Raw genomic sequence first — 17,252 nt, 5'->3', positions numbered from 1 at the left:
TTTGCGATATTCAGATGTTTTTATTACATGTTCAAAATTTGCAATTGTTCAGATTTTTTTACTAATTGTTCAAAAGTATAGGCGTGGTGCACCTATTTCTAGGTGCACCATGGTGCATCTTAAAATTTGCCTTGCTTTTATATCATGTTAATATGCTATAGAGACTTAATCAAAAGGTTAAGCTAATGCATGGTTAAGTAAGAATGTTTTTTTTTTTTTTTTTTTTTTTTTTTTTTTTTTTTTTTTTACAGGTGGTTAAGTAAGAATGTAGAGTGTATATTAAATTCTAGAATAATGAAGCTTAGGGTTAGGATTAAAATTCATAGTAGTTACAAAAATTAGTAAAGCCATTGTAAAACTATAGATCGAATATCCATATTGGCATATTGCGTTTACCAATTTATAAGTTCCACGTCTATTATAGGAACATGTTCTCTCATCGTATTTTGATGAGTAACTAGTTTTTGGGTCCGGGCAATGCCCCGGGTCATCACACATGGCTAACAATTAATCTACATTTTACTTATGACTCAATTAAAATATGACTTAGCTTGGTGGTAATACATTAAGTGTTTGAATTGGAGGTCACATATTGTTAAATTTCAAAACAATATGAAATGGGCCTAGGCAACCCGAACAAGGAGGAGGAGAGTTAGGTCCACAAACAAGGCTTTGGAGCTTCCATACTAAACCAATTGGCAATAGTAAAAATTACTCCTCTACCTTATAAAGTGGAACCACCTCTCCTCTTTCTCCAATGTGAGACACTCACAAGTGATATACATTGGGTTCCAACACATATTCGATCAAATCTTGTATTGGCAACTTTTTTTAATAAGAGAGTGACACGTGTCACGTATAATTACTGAGAATCATGATGAGGAGAGTGACACGTGTCATGTATACTAATTTAAGAACGTCTTTTAATATATAGAGTATTGCTTGATTTCATAATTGGTTAATCTGAATTGTGAAAATTTGAAACAGTTGCTAAGCTAAGAAAAACATGAAGCTGTTGTGGGTTATAGCCGTGTGTGCTTGCTGGTTAGCCTTACTGGTTCAACCACAACAATGTGTGGGCTTCACCAAGGAAACCATTGAAAGACCAAGGAATTCAATCAATGTTCCAAGTAATCATCCCTTTGATTCGTCGTTATTGTCAGTGGTATCGCCGTCAAATAATGATCAGGGTGCTGATTCAGAGCAAAAGGTGCACATCACAGGATTTAATGGCCTGTGTGTTTCTGTGAAAAACGGAGAATATCATAATGGAAACGATATAGTTCTAAGTGGATGCAAAGACTCGCAAGAAGATCAACTTTGGATCTTTGGTACAGACCAAACAATTCGATCTAAAGGAAAGTGCTTAACAACTTATGGATATACTCCAGGAGACTATGTAATGATCTTTGATTGTAAAACTGCTGTTCCTGATGCCACCAAATGGGAATTTCAAACCAATCTCGGAAAGATTGTAAATCGCAAATCCGGGCTCTCCTTGACTGCAGAAAAAGATGATAATGGCATGTATAATCTTGTAGTTGAACACTATCACTATGTACCTAGACAAGTTTGGCTTCCCACCAACAATACAAAACCACCAGTGACTAAGATTGTTGGTTATAACTCACTTTGCTTAACACTAGATGGCGTCCAAAGTGTAAAGATGGATGTGTGTAATGAAAACAAAGAAGACGATAGGTGGGCATTGTACCCTGATGGTACTATCAGGCCGGAACAGCACCAAGACAAGTGTCTACGTTTCGAATATGGGCAACATGAGATAAGTGTAGGAGCATGCGGTGGATGGACTAATGAGCCATGGATTGTTAATGAATCCGACGGCACCATTTTACATGTGGCCACTGGTATGGTGATGGATGTCAAAGTGACTCAACTGCATCCTCCTGTCTATTCACTTTATCTCAATTGTTATGACGGAAGCTCCGTCTCCCAAATTTGGGATATCATTTCAGCTTGATTTCAGCTTATTTCAAGCTTACATAGTTTGATACCTTCTACCAGTGTTTACACTACTAAGTGTTTATCAAAAATAAGAACAAACTTTTATAGTTTTGATTAGATGTTATCTGCCATATCTACTGTATGATCAGAAGTGTTTGTGTACTATATGTATTGTATGATGTATTTGTGTTCTCGTTGCAATAATATAAAGTGTTGTAATTATGTCTATGAGACTATGACCAAAGCCTGTTTAATTTAAGATGTGTCTATGACAAACTCGCTTCAAGATTCCAACATGTATAATACTATTACTCACTACTTTATTTATCTCTATTTACTTGCCCCATATAACTGTCATAAATAGGGCGAGTAGTAAAATGCAAAACTGAGATAAAGGCAAAGTAAATACCACAATCTGTACCAAGCTTTTCCCAAAGTTGCACACAGGGTATTGAAGTTTACAATGTTGCAGTTAGAATACTGGAGTAGGACAGGGTATTGTGACAATGTTAGTGCTATTTATCTCTCCAGTAATCCAGTTCAATATCAGCGCACGCACTAATTACATTGAGATGAACGAATGTTCGTGAGAAGGTTCAACGCGGCGAATTTTGTGTCCTACATGTTTCATCCCGTTACTAGATTGCAGACATTTTCACGAAAGGTCTGCCAGAGGTTTTATTTGATGATTTTCGAGACAGTCTCAGCGTTCGTAGTCCTCCTGTTTAGACTGTGGGGGTGTGTTAGATTATGGAAATAATCTTTTGTAATAATCTTGCATATATTTTGTGTATATCTTTCCTAGTTTAGCTTAGCTTAACCTAGATGCCTAATCTGTATATACTAATCTTTGATGAATGAGAAGCCTATGGCAAATATTCACATATTCTCTCAAGAAACTCTTTAAATCTTTAACAACCGGTTACTTGTAATATAAAAAATAAAAAATAAAAATAAAAAAATAATAATAATAATAAAAAATAAAAATAAAAAAATAAAAAAATAAAAAAATAAAAAGGGAAAAATGAAAACTAATACTTCCACCTTTATTCCGTCTTCCATAAACAATCTAACCTTTTGAAATTCTAGAAACAATCACACCTTTGACGGTTTTTCCACTAACAATCCCTGATCGGTTGGATTGCTTTGGTAACCGATTTTATTAGGTTACAAGACACATGTCGAATTTAAAAAAAGCGGATTAAAGTAATGTAATAATCACTCAATTTTGCTAATAAATAAAGCCGAGAGGTGCAATAATCCAAACATTACTGGCCAACCAATTTGTGTATGTCAATTGCTAGCTTCATCCTTAGGCCAATAGCCCTTAAAAATCAAGTACGAGTATAAAATACTAAGAGAAAATATTTAAAATTTATGCTAGATCTACAGAAGAAAATACATAGTGAACATTACCAAAATATCTCGGGGTCTTAAGCATGTAATAAGCTAGTGGCAGACGAGACGTAAAACACAAGGCTGCGCTTCAAATGAAATCATCGTGCAAGTCTAGATATAAATTTGCAATTTAACCAAAAAAATGCTTTAATTTTCTTCAAGATGATGTTGAAAGAACTATGAAATGCATCATCGAGTAACTCGGTAAGGTTTCCTCCCCACTCCCATCCTTTTATCTTAATATTGAAAGGTTTCAAATCTTTCAATCAGGGTTTTGCCTTCAGAAAATAATGCCTTCAGAGAGTAAATACAAAGCCCTAGGGTTCACCAGCTTGTGGATCAGATTGATTGACCACACCTGAAAAAACAGTGGGCTCGTCTTTCACCCCTAACTTCGCCCCAGCATCATATACAGGTATAGAATTATTATTGGTCATTTGTGGTTCTGCAGGAGGGCCAGCATTATTTGCTGCTAAATCCTTCTGTTCTTGATTTTCTGGTTCCGGAAGCTTATCAAATCCAGAAGGACGACGTTCCCGCCTGACAGGCCTCTCAATACTGCGGCTCCGGCTACGACCACGACTCCGACTGCGGCTGTAGCTACGGCTATAACTGCGGCGGGGACTTCGGCTGCGGCTCCAACTTCGACTTCTACTTCGCGAACGACTACGGCTCACACTTCTGCTATAACCTCCCCAAGTACGAACCTTCTCAGGGCTAGAACTGTAACTCCTTCCTCTACTCCTTGGAGTCACATCTCTCCTGTTATTATCAAACCGCCCTCTGCCACGGCCACGGCTAAATCCACCATCTCTACTGTTGAACCTCTCATTGGACCCAAAATCATCCCTGGACCGACCTCCATACCCACCACTAGGCCCACCAAATCCTCCTCGCCCTCCCCTATTATTTCCACGGCCACCAAAATCTCCTCGCCCCCCACGTCCAAAATCATCTCTATCTCTCATGCCACGCCCTCCAAAACCATCATTTCTCATGCCACCACGAAATCCGCCAAAACCACCACCACGACCTCCAACATCACCATCTCTGTCTCTCATGCCACCACGACCACCGTCCCTCATGCCTCCACCACGACCACCAGAATCCCAGCGTCCCCCGCCAGCAAAAGCAGGACCAGGGGCTGATTCATACCTATTCATTCCATTACGGTCTTTATTGAAAGCAGGACCACCACGGAGAGCCATGTCTCTCACTTGTGGAGGGACTTGCTGATTAGCCCCCTCAAGCACTTTAACCAGATCACCAGCATGCTTCCAATCCTGTTCAGAAAGGAAGGTATAAGCTATTCCAATTGCCCCTGCTCTGCCAGTCCTACCAATTCGGTGTACATAGTCTTCAATTCCAGTAGGAAAATCATAATTTATCACCACCCTGCAAACAGAGTCCTTGAGAAGTGCAGAAAGTGAAATAAAAATGATATAAAAAAAATCTAAAAGCCACATCTTTGGGAATATTGACATGGTACTAGAGAGGAGAAGTTAGTTGAAAATTCAGGTACAATAGACTGTTCCAGGGACAACGTGAAGCACAGGAAGTCTTTACCTTATGTCCTTTATATCAAGGCCTCTGGCAGCAACATCAGTTGCAACTAAAATTGGTGACTTCCCGGAACGGAATTGATTCAATACATAGTCTCTCTCACTCTGAGACTTGTCTCCATGAATTGCAGCAGCAGGAAAGCTACGTCCAATACTACGTGCAAGATCATTACAGAGCTTCTTTGTAGAGCAGAAAACAATAACTTTAGATCCCCTTTCCTGGGCCCTAAGAATCTGCTCCAAGCGTCTTTGCTTCTCCATTTGTGGTACAACTTCCACATACTGCAGTTTCACAAATAATAATCATGAAAAAAAAAAAAAAAATCTTTAGAGGGAAACAAGGAAAAAAGAATATGTTGCAAGGGAATCGAGAAACTCTGGTTTGATATAAACATTCCCCACAACAATTGCATTCATGCACACAGGCACACTTCTTGAAAGCTCAAACCTCAGAAAAATCATGATAGGAAGTGTTTTAGCTTGCCCAAAAATAACTAGTCACTAAAAATCTGATGAATACCTGTGTGATAGACTTGTTTGCAGCAAGTTCATCAACATTGCCAATGTTCACTTGCACAGGATTGCGGAGCAAATCACCAGCTATTTTCCTGACTTCTTTTGGCCAAGTTGCTGTGTACATGAGAGTTTGCCTGTGAGGAGGCATTTCATTCACTATCTTGCGAATTTGAGGCTCAAAGCCCATATCAAGCATTCGATCTGCCTCATCGAGAACAAACAGCGAAACTTGTCGAAGATCAATATTTCTCGTCTCAAGAATGTCATTGAGACGACCAGGAGTTGCCACAACAATATCAGCTCCACGGCGTAATTCTTCTAGCTGAGGACCCTTTGGAGCTCCACCATATAAACACTGGGAGATGAAAAACATTTGCATAGAAAAAATCAGACAAATCAATAGCTCAAATAAAATATAAATAGAAAGAGAGCAAACATATCATTGACATAAAACATAAAAAATTATAAAAAAACCCACCGTGCAAGAAATCCGGGAAGATCTACCAAATTTATTGCCCTCCTCTAGAATTTGTGTAGCAAGTTCACGAGTTGGTGCCAAGACTAAGACTGTTGGACCAATCCGTGGATTATTACGCCGCTGCCTTAGATGCATAAATGCAGGCATCAAATAGCCCAACGTTTTCCCAGAACCTGTCTTTGCAATCGCCACTATATCTTTATTTTGTAGTGCAATAGGCCATGTTTGTGCTTGAATAGGAGTTGGTGAAGAAAAGCCAGCAGAATGTATCTGTTACAAGGAAAGACAACATGATCAATCCAAGATCCACCACCCATTTATTGTTCACATGTAACACTAAACTAACGGGGAAAGAAAAGGTTATCTAATTTGCGGTTGCTTACTTAAGCAACGCGAAGCAACAATAGGAGGCAATTAAGATTTATAAGGTAGGGGCCAACAAGCAAGAATATCCCAGTCACATGAGGAGTGATGGATGAAGGCTCCAAAGTCCATTTGTGCAGCCTTCAAAGGAATACTTGTTGCATGTAAAGTGTGAGCATAGCAGTGCAGCGTACGACATATGCTCCCCACCGGAGCAGATATCGCACCTGCGACAAGAAACTTTTTCAGTTAAAATAGTATAACTAAAAAGCTGGATATTGGAAGGGGACATACACCATTTCATATATAAACTTATAAGTTATAATTTATACAATTACGCATTACAAACGTAATTCATACCTCTCTTAGTATCTCTGGCGGGAAACCAGTGGCATCAAAGGTCATGAATGGGGCAGGAACATTTTCTCCCTGTTCACAAAAAAAAAAAAAAAGGCAAAAAAAGGTCAGAGACTACAAGAGAGACTTTCTATAAGATGCATGTTAAAAATTCAAGCGGACAGTACGAGTTATCTAATATTCAGGCCTAGAAAGTCCATATGTGCACAACAAGTTTGAAAGACTATATAGACTGATACTAAATGGGCAATTATTATTGTACAACTGGAGGTACCACAACCAAGGCTGCATATGGGTAAGATCCAAATCAGCAAGAATATGAGTGAGGCTATATCATGTGCATGGTACAACTGGTTGTCTCTTGAATATCTTATCCTTAAAAAAAATTAAAAAAAAAATAGGAATCTATTTTTTGACACCTTGATGAAAATGAATAGAAGAAAAGTTAATTAAAAAGAACAAATAGTATCAAAATGCAAAACATAAGCAGAAAACACTGTTGATTACAATATATAAATAGGTGGACAAGGAGTGGAAAGTAGCACAACAGACTTTGATTGACTCACTTGAAAGCTAGCACACAAAAGTGAGACTAAAATGATGTGAAAGGGGAGTGGCTATAAAGTAGAAGGGGGGTAAGGAGAATTAAAAACTGAGAACTATCAAGATTCATGGTACATTTGATTTGGTACAAACTACAAAGTGGCCAGTGCACATTCAAATAAGAATTTAGATTTTATGTTGTGTTCGGAGACCATAGACATGCTGAACTCAATTTGTTTAGCAGTGCATCATATCTTTCACGTTACCAACCACTCAACCAGAAGCAACAAATGAGCCCCTCACTGGACCATAAACACTACACAATTCTTATCAAACCAAACCTTCAACATTTCCCATAGGCAGGACAAAATACAGATTTAATAAATAAATAAATAAATAAAATTGTGACTTTCTATCCAAATCACAGATCTAATTTTTAGAAGTGTAGTAATAAGGATATTAAGTATATAGATTTGCATGAGGATGAGGCATTGGATCGTAAGGGATAGAGGGAGATTTTTGTCGATAACTACATGGAATTATCAAATTTGGTTCATGTAGCCGACCCCACTTATGGGATTATGGCCTTGATTGATTGAGTAATAAGCACAAGCACACATTTCTTTGGTAATCAATCTCTAGTTTCATCAAACATAACATCAACATCAATAATTATCACATATCATTGAACATGATGTGGATGACACCATATTGAATCTCCAAATATGCATTTAAGGTTAATTAATAGACAAAGCTGAGACAAGAAGGCAAAAGGAGTTTAATGGGGTGAAGTGATGAGCAAAAAAAAAAAGTGAAACAGAATCAAGGTCACTTTGAGTAAATAGTGACATAACTAGCATTAAAAGTGATTTCACATAATTTTTTTAAACATGAGTGTTCTTTCTGCAAAAAGACCGATCAGGGAAGGTTTTACGGGTAGATTAACTATAAACAATGTACGCTGGGGATATGTCAAGACTTAAACATATACTTCAATACATTATTTTTATTTATTTATTTTTTATCAAAACACATTGTGTTTTGCAAACTCTATTTATTTCCTTTGTTAAGGTTTTTCTCAAACATTTAATGTGTTTTTACAAGAATGATTTTCCTCTCTTATTATATCCCCTAAACACTCTTTTAAAAACTTTTTCAGATTTTATTTTTATATCCTTTTTTTCACTTTAGACTGCCATTGTTTTTTTGCTCGCTCTGTTTTCGTCCACTTTCATTTAATCACTATTCTTGCTTAAATGCTTTGTTCCATATTTTGAGGATGGGTACTGATGACTATTTATGTTAGCTGACCCCACATCATTTAGGGATCAAGGCTTTGTTGTTGTTGATTGCGTTGTTTGACTAGCTTCCAAATGCTTCACATAATTTCAGCTTTCAACTTGATCAAAAACAAAAATTCGTAACACTCATATTTATCTTACTTCACACAAGCATATGTTTCATGCAAACTAAAACTGGAAAACAGAAGCTATAGTATCCAATTATCCATACAGATAGGAAATACTACAGTACAAAACTTCAGCAATTGATCATTAATTTTGCTTAGAAATCAAATATTTTATTCAGAAACAATATACAGAGGGTATTAAAACTAATTTGATTTTGTTTAAGGAATTATGGAAAGAAAAGGTCTTTGTATGACTCAAAAATCCTTGAGAAGGAAAAGGAAAAACTTGCTGGTCATGCCTATTTCAGAAGAATTGCTTGTACTCAGGTTTTCAAAATTGAGAAACCATTAACAAGACTTCATAAGAGTTTCTGTGTAGGCTATTGTTCCAACTACAAAGCAAATGGCTGTCATAAATTCTATTGATACTAGTGTCACATACTCAGTTACTCAGATCAACAGGTATCACAAGGGTTTCAGTGCTTCAATCAAGGGCTATTGTTCAAGCTACAAAACACGTGGTGCCTATGAAATAATATTAGTCCATGTATCATATCAACGAGCATCAGAAGAATCTATACCCCATCATGACAGAAGGGATACTAGATGATGTAAGAACAAAAATACTTAACTAACTAATTAACTAAGCACATATGGACTATTGAAAGGGATGAGCAATAATAATTAAAAAAAATAAAAAAATAAAAAATAAATAAGTAAAAAAAGGCACTCCAAAAACAATTTAATTCACATGTGCCAAAACAGAACCAAAGATTTACGTACTGAAGCAGTCACTTCATGTTGCTGTCGATAAGCCTCAACTGAAGAAATGTTCATAACATCAGGCATAATTGGAGATGGCCTCAAAAAAGGTTGGTTAGTAATTGGTAGATCAACATTTGCATGATTATGCACCCCATGTGCAGATATCGCATTCATATTACCATCATGGCCAGGTGGCACATTTTGATGAGGGAAAGCACCCATCCTCAAGTCCTACAACGACAATGGGCAAAGATCAGTTTCAAAGCTTAAAAAAAATTTATATCTGAGAATGCAACTGATACATAAACAAAGTTCAATTATCTGTTGACAGTACGCATTAAGTAGTTTTATAATTTGTTAAAAACAACAGGTTCTATCCACATCAACAATGTCTGACCATCAGGCTTTTCTATTTGTTGAAATTCATTGAACATTGTTTCAGTAACCTTTCTGATAATGGCACAACTACCAAAGTTTCTCTCCAAAGAGGTTCGGGCGCACTTGAGCCCTTCCCAGCTCCAAAAATGTTGCCGGGTCAAAATCTCATAAAGGCCTAGAGTAATCATACTTAGTACGCTTCAATCAAATGAATTTCAAATATAAAAAATAGATGAACAGGGATAAGAGAAAATACTGCCAACCAAAGGAACACCAATACTGCAGACCCCACTAATTCCATTAAATGATTGAAACTCTATCATGTAAGGCAATTGTCATTACTACAAAAAAAAGTAGAACTCTAATATCTTCATATGTGTCACTAAGACTTGACCATTTGAGACTAAAAAAACCCTCCTCCCCCAAATGGATATATACCTTATGGCCTATACCACAAATAGCAAAAGAGTCAACTCCCTCCAAAGAGTAATGTCCCCAAGGTCCTATTCCATATCCATGCCAGTCAGCAGTTAAATTATCAAATGGATGATATTGATACGGTACGGCTGGGTCAAGTCACAAGTCCAAGCATTGTAGCTAACTACTAACTAAGCAAAACAGTTATCAAAGTCAATGAATTGTAGGGCAAAGGCACCAATTTAATAATATACCAATTCAAAACAGAGAATAATGTACCTGTGGATTCCGTGCCATAGGTAGGGCAGCAAGATTAGGATGATGAGGAGCCGTCATTGGTGCTTCCTTGTTCGCATTGAAGTGATATCCTGGCCCGGATCGTAGTTGCTGGGTTTCATCATAACCCAGATTTCGTCCAACAGGAGACAGGCCATGCTGCTGACTATTCATCATGGATTGGCCCATATGATTTTGGTAAGTGGAAGCGTGTTGTGGGTTAACAACATCATTTCGACTCTCCTGTAGTTTGACATTTAATGGAGGTTGATGCGTGTGCATAGAGGAAGCGAAGGGTATTGATTGACCAGAGAGAGGACTGGCCTGCAATCCATGATTGGAAGCATTAACAGATGGTGGAGCACGACCACTTGGCTCAACCTGAGAAATGGAAGTCCCAGTTTGCTTAATCTTAGAAAAATCAGAATCATCTTGCTGCTGGGGTATCGCGTTTCTATTATCCTGTTGATATGAGAATTGTGGTCCTTGTGGCATGAGCTGAGGGTGAGATTGTGCATTTTGCTGCCCCTGTGGGAGCATCGGTGGTTGCTGGTAAGCAGAATAATGCATTTGATGAGGCATAAAATGATGCCCCTGTGATTGTCCTGCAGGAGGACCTTGCTGCCCCGGTGCTTGCTGCCCTAACTGCTGAGAACTATGCTGAACTGGGTGTTGCACTGTCTGTGAGCCTTGTTGTGGTAACTGTTGACCACTTTGCTGTGTCATTTGAGACCCATAATGCTGCTGCTGTGCTCCCTGTCCCTGTTGCATCGGTGCTTGACCTATCTGTGAGCCTCTTTGAGCCAATCCTTGCCCATAATGTGCATATTGCTGCTGCCCTGCTGGGGGGACTTGCGCAGGCTGCTGCTGAGCCATTTGTCCAGTAGGGGGGCCCTGATACTGTCCCTGCTGCTGAGAAATTTGGCCAGCTAGAGGACCTTGAAACTGTCCTTGCTGATGAGATAACTGATTCATATATTGCTGTGGATACTGAGAAGCATCAGCAGCTTGTCCATGCTGTGGTACTTGCTGCACAGTCGGCTGGGATGCAGTGTCAACATGAGGTACACCAGATGGAACTGGTGGAGGTGCACTACCTGGCTTTTCATATTGAGTGATATTTGTCTCCGGATTCCAGTAATATGTAAGGCCTGAGCTCCCATCAATCAACCCTTTCCAAGGACTCGGAAGGGTGGGATCATCTGGCGCATACCTAGGACCAGCAGCAGCAGAAGCTGCTTCTGCATTTGCCATCTTCCACTATTTATAGTAGGAGACTACACAAGATTAAAAGACATAAGCATATCATCATAGCTAATTAGCTAGCACAACAAATACTCTAAAGAAACTCTACAAGCCTTTCCTATGATGCAAGCAAGCAATAACTCCACCATTGACGTTATGATTAACCGTATAAACAAAATTATCCATCACCAATACATAAAATTAATTAATGCTACTCTAATTAAGCTACACCAAATCAATAATTTCAACCCCCCTCTTTCAAAAAAAAAGAATAATTTCAACTCCCCTTTATTCCACACCCCATGTTATTCGGACTCAAGTACTTGCGTCACATTTAGTATGTCAATCTAGTAACACTCGGCTTTTAAAACGATCGTATTCCATATTTTCCGCGAGTCTCCGTACCCATATCGAAAATCCAACAGATTTTATTTAAATTACAAAAACCAAACAAGCTCAAGCTTGAACTCAGATTCAGGCCCGTCCCTGAGCAAGGGAAGGCGGGGCAGCCGCCCTCGGGAGAAAAGGTCTATTTTCATGGCTTCGTCCCAACATTAAAGGATTACTAAATCAAAAGCTTGCAACACATTAATTATCAAAGTAGGCTGGAAAATTACGCTAAATTCTTCTAACAAAAATATGAATAGCAAAATTCTAACAATGAAATCGCTAGTTATAAATCTTAACTTCAGTAATAACCAATACCCAATAGTTGAATAATCCAGATTCGAAGAACCCTAATTTGATGATACTGTCGATTACATTAACGATTACCACTAGATTATGAAATTGATATTCGATTAATCAATATTAAACATATCTTACCTCAGAAGCTGCTTCAATGGAGGAGATAAGCTCACAATCCGCTTCAATGGAGAATTCAGAGAGCGTTTCAATGGAGGAGAGGGAGAGGGAACGAAGGTGTGCAGCGAGGCAGCGCAATCGTGAAAAAGCCCTAAACGGGGGATAAATAAAATAGACCTAAGAGCTAAAAAGTAACGACACGCCACACGCCTATGTTTTTAATTTGTATAGGGTAAGTTTTAACCTCTATCTTGGCCTCTTGGGTGCGGTTGGCCATATGCCTACAGCCTATATCATGGAGTCGAAACCCTTATAAGTTGTAACGCTAACCAAATAATTCTTGTGATTTAGGTTTACGTGGTAAGGAGCTTTCAAAAAAAAAAAAGGTTTACGGGGTAAAGATGTTGAAACTGATCCAACTTAAAATTTTACTAGCAGTTGGTTACATAAATGGGACTAAGGATCTGTTCACATTTAACTTCGGTTCAATTCAGTTAAGCTTCAATCAGTTCAGTCAGCTCCAATCAAATCAGTTCACTTCAGTTCAACTCGGCTCAGTTCAGTAAATGTGAACAGTTCAATAAAAATTTATTTATGTTCAATAAAAATAAGGAGAATTCAATAAAATATATAAAATAATTTCAATTCAGCAAAAATAGTTTAATTTCAGTTCAGCAAAAATAATTTCATAGCAAAAATAATTTCAATTTAGTAAATTAATTTTTTTTTTTTTGAGAGAATAGTAAAATTAGTTTTAGTTAATTTCAGTTCAATAAAAATAATTTATGTTCAATAAAAATAAGGTGAAGTCAACGGGGTGAAGGTGAGGGATAGCTCAAGTGGTTAGAGCTCCCCTTCTAGTTCAGGTAATCCTGGGATCGATTCTCAAATTTTGTCTGATCTGATTTATTAATTTGACTAAACTTTGACCGCATTTTAATACTAATCTCGCATTTTAATACTAATCTATAAAGAAAAACATTATCAAAATGGATATTGTTAGATTCATCTCATTATGAACTTTTCAAATATGTAATTTTCATTTTTTTTCTTAATACGACACACAATTAACAATATTTAGCAATAAGTAAATGATAATTAAAAGTTCTTATATGATTTAAATGTTTCTGGTCTGATCTGAATTTATTAAAGAATAAGTAATAAGTATATATGAAACAAGTTGAAGAAAAACAGTCCTAAGACCCTATTTGCTCCACCTTATTTTTGCTGAGATTATTTTTGCGAAAATTGAATTATTTTTAGTGAAAGGAAATTAATTTTACTGAACTGGAATCGTATTTGTTAAACTGTAATTATTTTATAAATCTTTTATTATATTTCTTCTCTAAAAGTATTGATTTTTACTGAACTAAACTGAACTTATTTTTACTGAACTGAAATTATTTTGCTAAACTGATTTTTTTTCATGCTGAATATTATTTTTATAAGATGAAGTTAACAAGGCTTATTTTTATTGAAAGACGATAAATCTGAAGGTAACTAACAATTTATATACTATGTAGTGACTTTAACTCATTTAAGCGTTTCAACAAAAAAATAAAAAAAATAAAAAAAAAATCATCTAAAGGTAACTTTTAATTTGTAATGGATTTGATTGCAATTTATTTATTTTATTGTGTATTTTTAGTGGATACAATGTTCGTTAAGGCTAATATGATTAATGTAATGCATTATAAATGTTTGTTAAGGGTAAAATTTATGTTGAAAAAATTGTAAATTAAATAGTATATAAGGTTAGCTTTAATTATTTGAGAGTAACTTTAACTCGTCTTATAATAAATTAATGAAAGTCCGCCTTATTCAATAATTTGTATGGTAAGATATGTAGTGTTTGGTGAAAAGCTAAAAGATGAAATTGATCATGTTAGGTTGTTAGCTATTTTGGATAAGTGGATTATATTAACTTATTTAACTAGTTAATCGTACTATCTTAATTTCACTAATGAATTCTATTAATTGATTGTATCAAATAAATACCTAATTAATCACTTTAAGATATTTCAGTATATAAAATGACCTATAAAGACATTAACATATTTTTATTATGGTAGGGTTTTTGGTTTAATAAAGGTATATTTGTTATTTCACCTTTAAATTAAAATACTAAAACACTTGAAAATGAGTTTATTTGGTGGATTAAGTTCTTTGAATTAGCTTATGAACAAACACTAGAATTAATTTTTTGTATTGGTCAATCAACTAAAATTAGTCAAATTAGATAATAATTTTACCTCAAGCTTACCCAAAAAACATTTAGACACCAAAAATACCTAATTTTACCGGACTTTGAAAATACCCAACCTAATTTTATCTAAATTGTTATTGAATCAACCCAAAACTATTTGTAAGCCAAATAGACTCGACTTTTTTTTTTTACCCAGCTTAAACGTTTTTAACTTGACTTTTTTGTCTTTAACTTGATCTCCTGTACAAGTTTTTTTTTTTCCCTTGTAAAAAAAGTTTTTTTTAAAAAAAATTATCTAAATATTTATATGTAAATTGAACAATTTCTTGCAAATTATTTTTTTTGTATCTTTAAGTGAATTTATGCCTTTGAACTTGACCTATAAATAGTTAAAGTCTAATCAATGCTTGGATTTCAAATATTATAAGTTGGTCATCAGTTGCTTTTGTTAATCCATTTGAGAAAATATTTTCTACTTGTAGAATCTAATATCTTTTACATAGTGCATTTTTTTATAAATGTAATTTTGCATAATTGATTATTCTAACTTTGTAAGGTGAATTTAGGAGGGAAGATTTCTTCCAAGAAATTTCACTTTAGTACTTTGTACATAATACAAATTTCAAGGTTTAACATATCTCACATACTAAATAATAAGTTGATATTTGAATAAGTTAAAACTTGAATACTAATTTTATTCAAAATACACAAGGGCAGAAATTCTCAAATTATGAATGTCTCAAGTGGCCTGTAATGGCCACTGATTTGCGCACACCCCAACTTCATAACCGCACACCCCTTTTTGGCCCCACTATAGTTTACTTTCCTAAAATCCTTCTAAGTGCACTGAGTCTCACGTGTCAATGCCAATGTTTTACTTTTTTTTTTTTTTAGTTTGACTTTTGTGGGTAAATTACCCAGCTCCCAAAATCGTAAGCATTGATTTTGCTTTTTACTCCATCCTCCTGTATGCACCCCACCATTAATTTGATACCTCAAAAGCTTCTACCTTTTTATGGAACTTCACCTTTTTAAAATTTCTCAATTGTAATTGCACTTTATTATAATTAGGAAGATGGATGGAGAATTTGATTTTGAAGGGATTAATGATAATGAATTTTGGGAACTTTTTGGGCTAGATGATTTGCAGAATGTACTAGAAGAGAATGACCATGAAGACTGCAATTCTTCACATTCTCAAATTCATGGTAATAATTTTCAATCTTGTTTTATTTTTTACAAGCATCTTTGTAATTGAGGGTTAATTGGATTTCACTCAGTTATACAATAAAATTAATCTAGGGTTTTAAAGGGAATTTTTCAGTGAGTCAAGTTGATTCCAATATTGTTATACCTTAGTATTAAATCAGTTTATTTGCACATTATATATATGTCTCAATTTCAACTTTTAAAGGTTTGGTGATTAAAACAGTATGATAAGATTAGGTTTTTTTTTTTTTTTTTTTACTTTGGTGTTATTAAAAATTAAAAGAGTACTATTGTAAAACCAAAAGAACAAACTCTATTATCAAACTCTCAATAGTAGGCTAAGTGTATAATTTTAATGGCTTATTTATTATTCAAAATATAATTTTGTGACTATTCTTGTTAATTTTTTTGATTGTATAGGTTCACCACAATTTGATAATCATCAACCTCCTCAAATGCCCACTGATATGTATCAACTTTCGCCACAAAAATTTTCAAATAGAGAAACATTGTTGGAGACTGTTCGGGGAATGGCCTACTCACAAGACTTTGTTACGGTGATTCAAAAAAAAAAACAGATGGGTTATTATTGGTTCGATCGTGGTGGATCATATTGAACTAATCGTAGCCATATCCCTAATAGTGGAAAGAAAAAGTCAGGAACTCGATTAATGAATTAGATTGCTCATTTCAAATTTGTGGAAGAATGAACCAAGACACTAGTTGGAGAGTCGAAATTAAAGATCTTTCTCATAACAATGATTTATCAAGTGATATTTCGGGACATCCTTGTGCCCGACGTTTCTCAAGGGAGGAAGTTAATGAGATTAAAGAGATGATTGCTTCCGACATTGCTCCACAGCAAATACTTACAAAACTTCGAAAAGGTAACTCTAATCTAAAAGCAATATCTAGAACACTTTATAATATGAAGGCTAAAATTATTAAAGATGGGCTAGGAGGTTGTTCAATGATCCAAGCTTTGATGGATGAACTTGGTAAAGGTGGTTTTATGTATAATGTTGAGTGTGATAATGAAGGACATGTGACACATTTGTTGTTTTCTTATCCAAGTTCGATTGAATTAGCAAGAATTTACTCGTATACTTTTGTGATGGACTGCACTTATAAGACTAACAAGTATAAAATGCCTTACTTGATATTGTTGAAGTTACTAGTTTTAATACATCATTCTTTTGCGGTTTTGCCTTCTTATTTAAAGAGGAGGAAAGTGATTATGTGTGCGCACTACAAAAATTTGGTAAGATTTTGGGTTATGATAAGCAACCATCGGTGATTGTGACTGATCGAGAATTGGCTTTGATGAATGCAATTAAAGTTGTTTTCCCTAGTACTTGTAAT

General features: G+C 35.6%; 2 protein-coding genes across 2 annotated transcripts; one reads left to right on the top strand and one right to left on the bottom strand.

Moving 5' to 3' along the window:
* The first annotated feature begins 1,006 nt into the window (after positions 1-1,006).
* LOC145607255 (agglutinin-1-like) lies at positions 1,007-1,981 on the top strand. The gene has a single exon (XM_081662972.1). The coding sequence runs from the start codon at positions 1,007-1,009 to the stop codon at positions 1,979-1,981; it is 975 nt and encodes a 324-aa protein (XP_081519098.1).
* Positions 1,982-3,217: 1,236 nt separating this feature from the next.
* LOC145606628 (DEAD-box ATP-dependent RNA helicase 40-like) lies at positions 3,218-12,651 on the bottom strand. Its single transcript, XM_081662436.1, has 8 exons — positions 12,497-12,651; positions 10,430-11,703; positions 9,374-9,586; positions 6,643-6,711; positions 5,920-6,189; positions 5,446-5,796; positions 4,930-5,207; positions 3,218-4,758 (listed from the first exon to the last, which is right to left on the bottom strand). The coding sequence occupies exons 2-8, from the start codon at positions 11,678-11,680 to the stop codon at positions 3,681-3,683; spliced, it is 3,510 nt and encodes a 1,169-aa protein (XP_081518562.1). The 5' UTR covers positions 11,681-11,703; positions 12,497-12,651; the 3' UTR covers positions 3,218-3,680.
* Between the last annotated feature and the right edge of the window lie 4,601 nt (positions 12,652-17,252).

Source organism: Chenopodium album, chromosome 23, assembly GCF_948465745.1.
Source record: "Chenopodium album chromosome 23, dcCheAlbu1.1, whole genome shotgun sequence".
Taxonomy (NCBI): domain Eukaryota; kingdom Viridiplantae; phylum Streptophyta; class Magnoliopsida; order Caryophyllales; family Amaranthaceae; genus Chenopodium; species Chenopodium album.
This window is presented reverse-complemented; position numbering and strand designations above follow the sequence as displayed.